Genomic DNA, 12,715 nt, shown 5'->3' on the forward strand with positions numbered 1-12,715 from the left:
AGAAAGAAGTGCATTGATTGGGCTGTTCGGGGTGAAAGGCGTTTTCGGAAATGTGCGGTCCACCTTCTTAACCTATGCTTCTTAGCTACATTTTTTTTATTTTTGCGAGTGTTAATTTCTATTGTTTTCCTATTCTCATTATTATTGTTATTGTTCTCTTGTTTGCTACTTTCTTTTTTTTTCCCTCAGAGTAGAGTGGTGAAAGCGAGATATAGAGACGAAAGGAAAAACAAACAAAGAAAGAAACATAGTTTTTTTTTTCTTCTTGTATATATCTAGATATATATATATATATATATATATATATATATATATATATATTGCAAGCGTGAATTGTGATGCGCCGCTTGGGGAATGGGGCCGCCTGCTGTGCGTCGGCTGTACGTCTCTTCTGGGACCCGTACGGCCACCAGCCGGAGTCGATGTTCCTCGACCGCAAGGACCTCGAGCAAATGTACCCAACACGAAAACCAAAAACAACGGGTGGTGAGTTTGGCTACGAGCGGGGCCCTTACTGGGCGGCAATGCTCGTGCCAAACCCAGCCGTGCGTCTCCCACACGAACGTCGTCGTCTTAACCCCAAACCAGCCAAACGTGTCACAGTCTTTGGGGCTAGTGGATATCTTGGCGCAGAAATAGTGCGAGAGTTTTGTGAGCACCCAGATATTGAAAAGGTTCGTGTAACGACACGTTACCCCACACTTATTCCTTCTGGATCTGATTTGGATATTCTCCTCCAAAAATATCCTGAAAAGATTGAACTACATGAATGTGATGTAACAGATCGTATTCAAGTTAATGTGGCATCTAACGGCAGTGATACACTTGTATTTGCTGTGGACTATCATGCAGAATACGCCAATAATAGTCATCATGACGTATTTTTAACAGGTGCTACAAATGTAAGTTGGACGGCGCGTAGTGTTCGTGCGGAACGTGTAATATTTTGTAACGGTCTAGATGCAACGTTTGCTTCTGAATCTAATTACTGTGATTTCCGAGCTCGAGCAGAAGATGCTGTTGGGGCTAATCACCCTGACGCGACGATCATTCGTTTTGGTCCATTATATGGAAAGAAATATCGTTATCGAGGTTTGGGACGGTACATTTATCCAGCCTGTTTTCCTAATTCTCTAGTTCAGCCAACATGGGTTGTAGATGCAGCACGGGCTGTTGTTCGCTGTTCTATGGCACATCGAGCAGTGCGGTATAAGTTTGATTTGGGAGGTCCCCAAACGTTAACACATGTTGAGGCATTTCGTAATATAGCAGCAAATTTTGATGCTCGTTTGGTATTCCCATGCTATCGTGGAATTGCTCGTTTTTGGGGTAAACTTTTACCATGGATAGTACCAAATCCATGGTTTGATGACAATTGGATTATTACTTATGAATTAGATCAGGTAAATCGTCGTAGCACGCTTTTTGATCGTTTAGCATCATGGGAACGCATCGCATATAAACCACACCAAATAGAAGAAGCTGCCGCAATTGAAAGAGGGGAAGTTGAACTTCCTCCTCTTCATAAACTAGATGTTGCTTTTAAAGCTCTTGAAGCAGCAGATAAAGCAGCATTTGATTTAGAAGAGGAAAATGCCAAGAAGTATGGTATTCATCGTGCAAAGGCTGAACCTGGTTTTGGACGTTCCGATGGATTGGAGGTACTTGCTCAGGAGATCTACCCAGGACAACAATTCCGTATCCGACCACTTGAAGGTGCCAAGTATCCATCTAATGTGAAGAATCCAGGACCAATGGCAATTCACTAGACTGATATAACGGGAATAATACCTCTTCGTTATTTCTTTCATCTGTATTTGTTGGTCGACGTTTATTATTATTATTATTATTATTATTATTATTTTCTTGGGATCTGGGGGAAAGAGGAGGGGATACTCTGTGAGTTTATATCTCTTTGAGGGCTTGTTTTTTTTTATTTTTGGTCTCTGTATTGCTTCAGAGAGAGAACACTGGATACTGTTAGTTGTCACTCTATTTACAGTGATATTTGAAACAGTGTATATGAAGTGGTAGTGGGGGTCTTCTTCTAGTAGTAGTATTGGGTCCAGCAGTAGCGAGAGTAGTAGCAGTGGTTGTAAAGATTATATATTTGTAGTGTTAGTGATGACCAGGCAAACTTGGTATCCTCTCTTTCATGGGTATTCTCTGTTATTGATCATCTCTGTGACTGCAGCCTTTGTCTGTTTGAGAGTAGCAGTTTCATTTATTTTATTTCGTTGCTACTCTCCTTTCAATAAGTATTGATGGGATACATTGAATCCTCTTATTATTTATTTATTTATTTATTTACCGGTACTACTCTTCTTCTACTATTTTTGTTGTTGAAAACTAAATATATTACATTTTTTCTTTTTTGCTATATCATTTATGCTCGCTCTCTCTCTTTCTCTCTTATTTTTTTTCTTAATGCGTAATTATTTTGTTGTTTCGTTGTTCTTCTTTTAGCACCTCTTGTATTGTGCAGATCCTCTGCGTAGGAGGTGATGTTTTCTGCCAGTAGGAAAGGGCCGGCATTCAAGCCCCAGCTGCGGGTATGCTATCTCTGTGGACAGCAGTTTGGTAGCGCATCTATTGGTATTCATATACCACAATGCTATGAGAAAAAGGTTGCCCAATGGAAGATAGCTGATCCAGCAACACGTGGAAAGCGACCGAAACATCCAGATACTGTTAACTGGAAGGGAGATGGGACACTCAGTAATAGTAAATTAAACGATGAACAGTTTCGTGAGTTTACCGAAAACTTAGTTCCATGTCGTGAGTGTGGCCGAAAATTTCTCCCCGATCGTCTTGTTGTTCACTTGCGTAGCTGCAAGGGCAATTCTGGTCGAATCACCTCTAGGAGTGGTGGTGCTAGTAGTGCTGGTCGGGTTGGTGGGGGTGAAAGTGAGGGTGTAGTTAGCCGGAGCAGTGTCTATAGTCCAAACTCCATGCAAAGAACGACACGGTCACCAAGAAAAAGCAGGGATGCTTCTATCACAAGGACACCAGGGTATAAACCACAGTTACCTATATGTTATCTCTGCGGACAACAATTTGGAACTAGTTCGATAGCGATTCATGTACCACAGTGTTATGCAAAGAAGTTAGCGCAATGGGAAGCGGCGGATGTGCACACACGCGGTAAACCACCAAAGCATCCAGATACAGTAAACTGGAGGGGTAATGAAGAAAATACGGAAGAACATAATGATATACAATTTGCAGAGTTTGTAAGTAATTTGGAACCTTGTCCTAATTGTGGGAGAAAATTTCTCGCAGACCGTCTCGTCGTCCACCTTCGCTCCTGCAAACCTGGATCCACGGCGAAACCACCCCCACATCCTCCCCGCACTGGAGAATCCCGAAGTTCAGCCACACGACTTGGTGAAGGAAATTCAGTGGTACGAGCTGCAGGTAGTAGTGAGACCAGCGAGCTGACGGAAACTAAAAGTGGTGATCCAGAAAGAGCTAGTACAGCAGGAAATTCACGAAGGCTTGATCCAAAAGTAAGACGTCTGCCAAAGGATGGGAAAGTAGTTCCAGATGGGCGTACATGCCCTCGATGCAGTATTGTAGAGTATGACGCTTCTGCTAAGTATTGTAGAGAGTGTGGAACCAATTTTACTTCTAAGAATCTTCCTACACCGTGTATAAAGTGTGGGGAACAGATTCCAGAAGGTTCAAGGTTCTGTGGTACATGTGGTGTACCAATAAACGGTGCGGCGGCGAATGAGCGCACAGCAGGAGCAGAGAATATAAATGCCCCTACCATTCGTGTCGTAGTATGTCCAGCATGTAAGGCAGTTTGTGATGCTGATGGAAATTTCTGCGATAACTGTGGAGCTGCTCTTGGAGATGTTGAACCTTCTTCAACATCAGCAGAAACTCTGAAGGAAGTTATGTACTGCGAAAAATGTTGTGAATATATTGAGGAACTTACTGCGAATTTCTGTGAAGAATGTGGAGGACCTCTGGAGAAAATGAATATTAGTGCTATCCCTGGTGAACCACCAGAGAATCCGTCAACCTTACCACCAATTCAAGTGGACGAACTTCACACCGTTTCTAAAACGGCCCCTACAATTCCAAAAAAAGTATCTCTAGTAAGTAGTATGCCAACACCTTCTCGGGAATCATGTGATAAAGAGGAGGAAAGTATTAGCGATAGTAAGCCAAAATCTGCAAATTCATTGGAAAAAGAAAATAAAATATCTTCAATAGGTAAGAAACCCTCACCACCCAAATATACTTCACCACCAAAGGATGTGGAAGACTATGAAGATGTTGCTATTGATGTTGGTCCTCGTGTGGAGTGTAGTAACTGTGGTCGGAAGTTTGCTATGGAGGCCTTAGAACGACATGAACGTGTGTGTGTGACACAAAAGAAGCGAAAAGTCTTTAATGTTCGTGCTATGCGCCTTACTGGAACTGGTGCAGAAAATCTTCAACGAACGAATAGTGGCGTTCCCTCACCAAAGTCTGTTCCAAAAAAAAACTGGAGAGCAGAAAGTCAGGCATTCCGACGTGCCATGCGTGAGGCGCGTATGGTTGACAAGGTATTAAAGTCTGGTGGAAATGCTAGAGACTTGCCTCCTCCAACGTACAGCGAAAATAGTCATTATATACCTTGCCCACATTGTGGTAGAAAATTTGCCCCAGATGTGGCAGAACGACATATTCCTCGATGCGCAACCACAGTAAACAAACCTAAACCACCTCCAAGAAGACGGTGAGAACAAATGAAGCAAAGGAAAGAAAAACAAAACATACACACACACTAAGTGGAAACCAGTAGTGTGAATCTGCATATATATATATATATATATATATATTAGTTTAACTACTGCAATTATCTGTACTAATTCACCCTGTCATTTCTATCTCTCAGGTCCCTTGTTTTTTGTATTTGAACCATGTAAAAATGGACCATAAAAGGTTGTTTATCACTCATTCACTCCAAGTGACAAGGATGATCGTTGGCTCTTGACTATTTTTTTTCTTATTAATTCAAACGTTATCTTTGCTGCTTCTTGTTCTTATCAGATACATCTCTTCCATTCATTGACGTGATCTGTTTTTTTTGTTTTTTTGTTTTTACACTATTTTCTTTTTGTTTTAAACGAGGTGAATTTGGGGAGTAAAGGGAAAAAAAAAGAAACCCATAGGACCACCCACATATTCAGAAGGTGAAAGAAGTAGACATACATATTAATAATGTTTCGACGATGTCAGCGGCGTTGTATGAATCGTGGGCATTTGACTCCTACACCGTCCAAGTTTTCTGATCGCCCCGGTATGTGGGGACCTGGAGCAGGACCAGTCAAGGATACCCTTGCTCGTCGAACGATGTTTTATCGTATGGTTGTAATGAACAAAATTGGACGTCTAACAAAACCCTTTCGAACGAACCGTGCTCGATGGATTTGGCGTAAAACACAATTACAGCTATGGAAAACATTTGTAATGACTATGGTTTTTATATGTGTGGTGCTATTTGGGAATATCTGGATTTCTTTCGTGTATCATGCGTATACGGTAGGTCCTACTACACCTGTTCTGGAGCGAAAGGTGCGTGAACATCGTGTTTCCAAACAAATTCTTCAAATGGTTAGGGAGAGGGAAAAGGAAATTGTAACGGAGGAAGAGTTAGAGACGGCAAAGAAAACAATAGAAGCACAGAAAGCGTCACATTAAAGTTGAAGGAGAGGGCAGGTTTAGGAAGTAAGTTTTTTTTTCTAATTTTTATTTCCTTTTCGTTCTTTTTTCATTCTCCTTGCGGGGTAATTACTTGCATCAGTTGAAACTCAATGAGAAGACTAAAACAGAGTCCATGTTTTTTTTTTCGTTCCATCTTTATTCTACTGTATTTTTGTACATCCTCTTGATATTTGCATGTATCATATATATATATATATATGTTTCTCTTTATCGTTTTTTTTTTCTTTTTCACTTCTCCTGTTTCTCCTTTCTTTTTATTTTTTGTTGGTGTATAGGAGTGGTATTATACGGCACCCAAAGATAAGAATAAATAAAAATGGACATACAGTTGTTAAGCTCAAAACTAGATGAGGTCCTCCACAGATTTGCTACTCATAATGAGAAGAACGATAATACTGGTACTGTTACCACTGGTGCTGTTGATAATGTTGATGCTGATGCGGCTGCTATCGCTACTAGTAATATCGGTAGTGGTGGTAATAATAATATTTTCTCTGACATAACCCTTCTCACACAGTGGGTTGAAGAAGCGGCAAAATCCGTAAAGGAAACAGGGAATTCGCTTCCTGTGAAGACGCTTGAGGAGCTGCGAGTACTTGGAAGTGTTTGCTGGAATATGACAGTGCGACACTCTTCTAGAGAAGATAGTATGGAAGAGCAAAAGTTACGAGCTTCTCTGCGTGATTTTGCCACGAGGGCTTTTCTTCTTGGGAACTTTGCATATTCTGAAAAGAATATTTCTCACAGTTATTTTACACAGCACCCACGTGAAGCCGAGCAATGTGTACTGATGTGTCTTAAGACCTCACGTGAGTTATCTCTTTGTGGTATGATTACTAATGCAAAGGAACTATTATCTGTGGGTGAAATTGTTGCTTCATATCTTTCTGCAGGAGTGAGAAACAGTCTTACACATCTTAAGCATCGCAACATGAGTTGGGAATTTGCATATACAAATATGGATATTTTGTGGAATGTCGGAAATTACAAAGAGTCATGTCAAGCAGCAGATAAACTTACACAGATGTTATTAAAAGATAGTGGTCTACAGCGGGAACACAGAGAAACATTTTTTCGTTTTGTATTTACTATTGGTAATGCTAATGTTCCTCCAAGTGAGGAAGGGTACATTCGTACAATGTTAAAATATTCTATTGAAGTGCAAAATCATTTTAAGGTGATGGGAACAAAAGATCCAGAGCATCATCTCACGATGCTACGTGGTTCTACTTTGGAGCAAATGGCGCTTTCATATCTTCGTGAGGGAAATGCAATGGATGCGGTGCAGTGGGCTGAAAGTGCAGATGCATTGCTTCACTCCATTACTTCTTCCTTACTCCGTTTGAAAGTAACTGCTGAGTCTGGTATGGAGAAGGAATCTATTTTGCTGCTTCACGAATACGTTCAGAGATCAGATGTTTCTGTAGATGAGGCAGTAGCAGCTTGTTTTGAGCTTCACAAACTTCTCAAAAATGCAAGAGAAGGTGTTATAAAAGGTATGCAGTTACTTCACTCTAAAGTAAAGGATTCTACATTTAATGAGTATGTGGCTTTTCGATTTGTACAGTTATTGTTACATGACGGTAGTTTAGTATCATGCAAGAGAGCATTAGAAATGTTGAAAAATGCAGGCATAGATTTTGAAGATAGTAAATATCGTCGTTATTGTTTTATATGGTTATGGGAACTTTGCGAAAATACAGATTTTACACGTTCTGAAACTCTACAATGTCTTGAAACTGCATTACGATTTCAAGATTGTGCCAGTGAATCGGAAATTAATATTCTTCAACTTCGTTTATGCGGAGAGTACATAGCCTACTATGAAGAATCTCAATATACTAATGCATTAGCTAATGCAAAAGGTATACTCCTTAAATTAACAGAGAAGAAATTACAGTGTGTTTTTACCCATTCCTTATTATTTAAAATTGCCGTACTAGAGTCAAATGAGACAGAGGTTGAGAAAGAATTACAATCTCTAATGAGGTGTGAACCTCTAGAGATGGTCGGTTCTGCACTATGTAGTGCAATAAATTATTCTTTAAAGTGTAATTACCTTCATGGAGTTTCTTTGGCAGCATCATATGCCTTATTTTCTTCATCTAACTTTTTAGATGCTTCTTCTGAACTTGAAGTATTACGAGTCTATGTTGCCTCATTATTAAGTAATACTTGTACTTGCTCTGATGAACAATTGCGTATTCTAGTGGATCGCTTTAGGATTCTACTTTCAGATCACGCTGCTACAATTTCTTTAACACATGAAGAAGTAGTTTGGTGGGCACAGGCTTTTCTGTTAGTGGGTTCAGAGTTTACGAATGGACCTGGGCATATAAGTGTTTCAGCCTTTTCAGCGGCGACACTTAGTGTGATGTGTGATCCAAACCCCGGTAATGAACTTTCCAAATCGTTATTATGCGCTAGTATTCTTTGTACCTTGGACGATGAGTTTCAATTGTTTGCTGCGGGTTTTCCTTCTATGGAACTATGTGATCTTAACGATAAGTTGCAATTGTGTAAGAAAATCTTCTCGACCCCATCAAGTACAGAATCTCGTGTTATTCTTTTACTTTCAGAGGCAGAGAGTCACCTTCGACAGCTCTCTGCTGAAACACCAGATAAGATAGATACCATTTTAAAAGAATTGACCGTTATACCAGCAACCTTTGAAGACTATGAAAGATTTGCTGATGGTGCCTCTTTTGTAGCCTCCCAGTGTACAACAGAGCATCCATTTTTACACGGAATTGTTATGAGGCTTTATATGCAGGCTGTTAGTGTGGTGGTAAATAATGCATCTTCTTTTATGATACTCAATGGTGATAAGGATGAAAAGAGTGCTGACTATATTACGGATACTATGTTATGTCTTTATAAATCTTTTTTACTCGCTTTTGACCGAACAGAACAGATGGTTGTGGCGAAACAACTTATTGAATTACTATCATTCTCAGTGGATGAGGTAACCGTTACTGCATTTATTAAGCGTTGTTATGCAGATAGTATGTGGTCACTAACAACACATTCTATGTCCTATATGATACTTTTTCTTGAGTATTTTGCTGTGGAGGCTTGGAATAACTCAGTCTTTTACATGCATCTTGCGGATACAACAAAACAGAGGGAGTGGGCACAGATTGCTTGGGTATTGGTTAATATTCTACCAGAGACTAACAATGTTGCCTCTGCCTTACTGGCTTTAAAGGCTCTCACTCCTCTTTGATTTTTTTTTAATTTACTATAGGTTTTTATTAAATATTTTATTTCTTTTTTTTTTTGATCTTGTTGTTCTCTTTTCCACATAGTTTTTTTTTTTTTTTACTGTGAATGTGGGAAAGCTGAAATGGGTTTTAGGCTACAGATGGGGTCAATTGGGTACAGAAGAAAATATATTTTGGGGATAACCTTTCTAATCATCGAGGGATGATCTTCCTTGCTTTTTCTTTCTATGTCGCTATATACTTTTCGCCTTGTATGTTTTTTTTGTTTTATTTTGTTCCTTTTATTTTTTCATTTTGTTTTTACACCTAATTGTTCTTCTTAGAATAAGCAAAATGCTTTCTAATCAAACAGACGAGAGGATGTTGAGTGAACCAGTGGATCCATCATCACCCGAAGTGAGCACTGAGGAAGTTTCTGCACTCGTGGAAGAAGAAAGCACGCTAGAACGTATTGTCACCCCAAGAATCGTTCTCTTTATTTTTACTGCCCTTAACTTTATAACATATTATGATCGTGGGGCAATTTCCGGGTGTTTGGCTGTTATAAAAGAAGACCGTACAATTTCTGGTTCATCACATATCCTTTCTGATACGCAAACTGGTTTCATCGTGTCAGGTTTTATGATTGGTTTCATGACGACAAGTCCTATATTTGCAGCCTTGGGTGGAATTGTAGCTTCTAAATGGATAATAACCGCTGGAATGCTTGTATGGGGTATTGCATGTATTGGTACAGCTCTTTCCCATTCTTATGTCTTTCTTCTAATTTGTCGAATTATTGTGGGTATTGGGGAAGCCGCTCTTGTAGGCTGCACTGTTACAATTATAGACCAAATTGCACCGCGTAACTCCCGAACATTATGGATAGGCACGTTCTATTCCATGATTCCAGTGGGCACAGCAGTAGGAATGGCTCTTGGTGGGATTATAAGTTCTTTAGGTTTAATTGGTACCATTCAAGGGTGGAGGGTCGTTTTTTTAACTGAAGTACTGGTGGCCCTTCCTATTGTTTTACCTGTGGCTTTCTTACCAAGAAAATATAATTTACTTCCCAATTCTACAGAAGAGTATATAACTTTTCATAGAGCTACTTCTATGTTACTTAAGAATCCTATTTACCTTCTTGTTGTTTTTGGTTACGCAATGTATTCCTTTGTGGTTGGGGCTATTTCGGTTTGGGCTATTCCTATGCTTGTGCAGGGACCGATGCAGCTTTCGAATTTAACTGCTTCAATCATTATGGGTGGCGTTACTGCAATAACAGGTGTTTTCGGTTCTGTAGCAGGGGGTATTCTCGTTGACAAAATTGGTGGAAGCCGTGGTGATGTTGGGGTAATGAAGTGTCAATTATTTGATGCATCAATGATTGGACTCTGTGTCCCATTAGGAATTCTGGCGCTTTATATGCGAATACTTCCATTCTTTATTCCAATATTAGTTATATCTGTTTTTGCTCTTTTTGCAGTGACAGCACCTGTTAACGCATCTATTCTTACAGTAGTACGACCGGAACTAAGAACATACGCAGTGAGCTATTCTGTTTTTCTCATTCATGCATTGGGAGATTTTCCGTCACCAACGTTTGTTGGGTTTCTCTCAGACCGTGTATTTTCAAAAGGGTGCCCGAAGCATAATCAGGATTCTTGTGTTCTTGATACTATTAATCAATGTCAGTGGGTAAATAATACCAAGGAAGACTCTATAGGTCACTGTGTCAATGAATTCCAATTACGCAAGGCATTACTGGTGGTCTTTTCAATTTTGTTTTTGGCTATACCAAGTTGGTTATTGGTATATCTTCTCATATGGCGAAAACGGCGGCGCGAACTTTCTACACCACACAGAGGTGAAGTCCCGTTGGCTGAGGATGTGCGGGAGGAACATTCTAAATCATCACGCAGTGAAAGCGATAATTTGAAGATGATACAGTAATTAACACCAAATGGGCTTTTTTTTTTGTGAGTGTGTGTGATTTAAAGGAACTAAAAATAGGAAGAAAACGAATGCCAAGACAACCGAGAGAAAGAGTGGTTGCCTTCCATAACGATAATTTGAGACGAGATCAATAGAAAATATTTTTTGCCTTTCTTGTTCTCACCATATTTACAGCTTATACTACTACTACTACTACTACTAATAATAATAATAATAATAATAATAATAATAATAATAATAATAATAATAATAATAATAATAATAGGTTTTGAGTTAGGTTAGGCGTGTGTGCGTGTGCATAAGGTTAATTCACGCAAGAAATACGTTCTAAGCGTTGCTATATAAAAATATTCTTTACGTTTTTTTTTTTTTTTCGTTCCCCTTCCCTAATAGTTTCGCCCTACTTACTTTTTCCTTTTGATTTTTTTCACTAAATATATGTCCTGTGCGGCGTATGGCTGTGCTTTTACGCAAGCGTTTTTTTTTTTCTCGCACACGTTCACTTATTTATAATGCAGAGAAAAGGAGAGAGAGAGAGACTAAAGAAGAAACCTATGATATATGTGTATTTCTGTATTCTTACCATTATCTGTTGTTATTTTTTTTTTTTGTATTTAAATAAAGGATGTCAGTTAGAGATGATAAAAGGGTCGTCCATGTTTATGTGGAAGATCAGTCTGCAGTTCTTGCCGATGATGTACACGACTGGTTGAAGATTATTGACGAAATTGACGAAATAAAGGTACAGTATGATACGGCGCAACAACGACTTTTCTATTGGGTACGCTTTAAACACGCTTTTGCGGCAGAACAAGCAGTAAATTACCTTGATGGAGAACGACTGAAGAATAATTTTGTTCATATCACATCAAACTTCTACACAAAACGATCCTCAGACAGTACAAGTGAGTCTAATTGCGCGAAGGAAGCATTAGAGAAAGAGCAAGGGATTGCAGAAAATGTGAACTTACCAATGAATCATCGAATGCCACCTGATCTACAGATGGATGCTGCGTTAGTTGATAATATACCGGTATTACTATCTAGTTCTGAGAAAAAAAGCGAATATCAGGAGCTGGTAGAGAAACTAAGAAAACTACAGGAAACGTATTTTAATGTGCAGAAGACGTTGGAGAAAACTGAGGAGGACATACGTCAAACAGATGAAGAGGTGAAGAAGTTGTTGCTTGGAAGTAATACTACTACTACTACTACTACTACTACTACTACTACTACTACGAATAATAATAATAATAATAATAATAATAATAATAATAATAATAATAATAATAATAATAATAATAATAATAATAATAATAATAATAATAATAATAATAATAATAATAATAATAATAGTGACCCAACAGAAGAACGAAATAAAGATGAGGAAAAGGAGGACGAGGATGGACAAAGTAGACGAATCCGCAACACTGTGTATATACCAATATCTTTATGTGATCCAGTAAGTATAATAACTAAACTATCCGAGTGCATTGGCCCTATCACTGATTACATATTATTATTATCTTCTGAGAAGAATGCATTTCAAGCAGTGGTTGAATTCTTTCATGCCGATGACGCAAGTTTGGCTTTGCATATTCTTACAGGTGGTCAGGATGAAGCTTTGATCAATAGAAAAAAACGCAGACGGTTAGATGTCAATTTGGAAGAATTACTCTCGTCTTTGAGATCATTCGGTTGGAGTAAGGATGCATCGAAAGGTCCATTGCATTTGCTGTACGATCCTTCTATGGTGCTTCTCGCAGCAAAAGGGAATGACTGGTGATATTGATTCATGCTTGTAGAGAGGATGGTAAGGTAAGTTCCACTCAGCT

The 12,715-nt window shown here is 39.0% G+C and overlaps 6 protein-coding genes across 6 annotated transcripts; all 6 read left to right on the plus strand.

The window, feature by feature from the left end:
* Window positions 1-338: 338 nt before the first annotated feature.
* On the plus strand, window positions 339-1,769 carry LSM04_007305 (3-beta hydroxysteroid dehydrogenase/isomerase; the record flags this gene model as incomplete). Its single annotated transcript, XM_067337122.1, has 1 exon — window positions 339-1,769. The coding sequence occupies one exon, from the start codon at window positions 339-341 to the stop codon at window positions 1,767-1,769; it is 1,431 nt and encodes a 476-aa protein (XP_067189905.1).
* Window positions 1,770-2,504: 735 nt separating this feature from the next.
* LSM04_000771 (Double zinc ribbon) lies at window positions 2,505-4,736 on the plus strand (the record flags this gene model as incomplete). Its single annotated transcript, XM_067337123.1, has 1 exon — window positions 2,505-4,736. One exon carries the CDS (start codon window positions 2,505-2,507, stop codon window positions 4,734-4,736), a length of 2,232 nt encoding a protein of 743 aa, XP_067189586.1.
* Window positions 4,737-5,217: 481 nt separating this feature from the next.
* Window positions 5,218-5,697, plus strand: LSM04_004562 (uncharacterized protein; the record flags this gene model as incomplete). The annotated part of the gene is made up of 1 exon (XM_067337124.1): window positions 5,218-5,697. One exon carries the CDS (start codon window positions 5,218-5,220, stop codon window positions 5,695-5,697), a length of 480 nt encoding a protein of 159 aa, XP_067189780.1.
* Window positions 5,698-6,037: 340 nt separating this feature from the next.
* On the plus strand, window positions 6,038-8,947 carry LSM04_003540 (uncharacterized protein; the record flags this gene model as incomplete). The annotated part of the gene is made up of 1 exon (XM_067337125.1): window positions 6,038-8,947. One exon carries the CDS (start codon window positions 6,038-6,040, stop codon window positions 8,945-8,947), a length of 2,910 nt encoding a protein of 969 aa, XP_067189727.1.
* A 331-nt stretch (window positions 8,948-9,278) lies between these two features.
* LSM04_007734 (Major facilitator superfamily) lies at window positions 9,279-10,877 on the plus strand (the record flags this gene model as incomplete). Its single annotated transcript, XM_067337127.1, has 1 exon — window positions 9,279-10,877. One exon carries the CDS (start codon window positions 9,279-9,281, stop codon window positions 10,875-10,877), a length of 1,599 nt encoding a protein of 532 aa, XP_067189933.1.
* A 628-nt stretch (window positions 10,878-11,505) lies between these two features.
* Window positions 11,506-12,666, plus strand: LSM04_002187 (uncharacterized protein; the record flags this gene model as incomplete). The annotated part of the gene is made up of 1 exon (XM_067337128.1): window positions 11,506-12,666. The coding sequence occupies one exon, from the start codon at window positions 11,506-11,508 to the stop codon at window positions 12,664-12,666; it is 1,161 nt and encodes a 386-aa protein (XP_067189656.1).
* Between the last annotated feature and the right edge of the window lie 49 nt (window positions 12,667-12,715).

This window comes from Trypanosoma melophagium, assembly GCF_022059095.1.
Source record: "Trypanosoma melophagium isolate St. Kilda chromosome Unknown ctg3segment0, whole genome shotgun sequence".
In the NCBI taxonomy this organism is placed as follows: Eukaryota; Euglenozoa; class Kinetoplastea; order Trypanosomatida; family Trypanosomatidae; genus Trypanosoma; species Trypanosoma melophagium.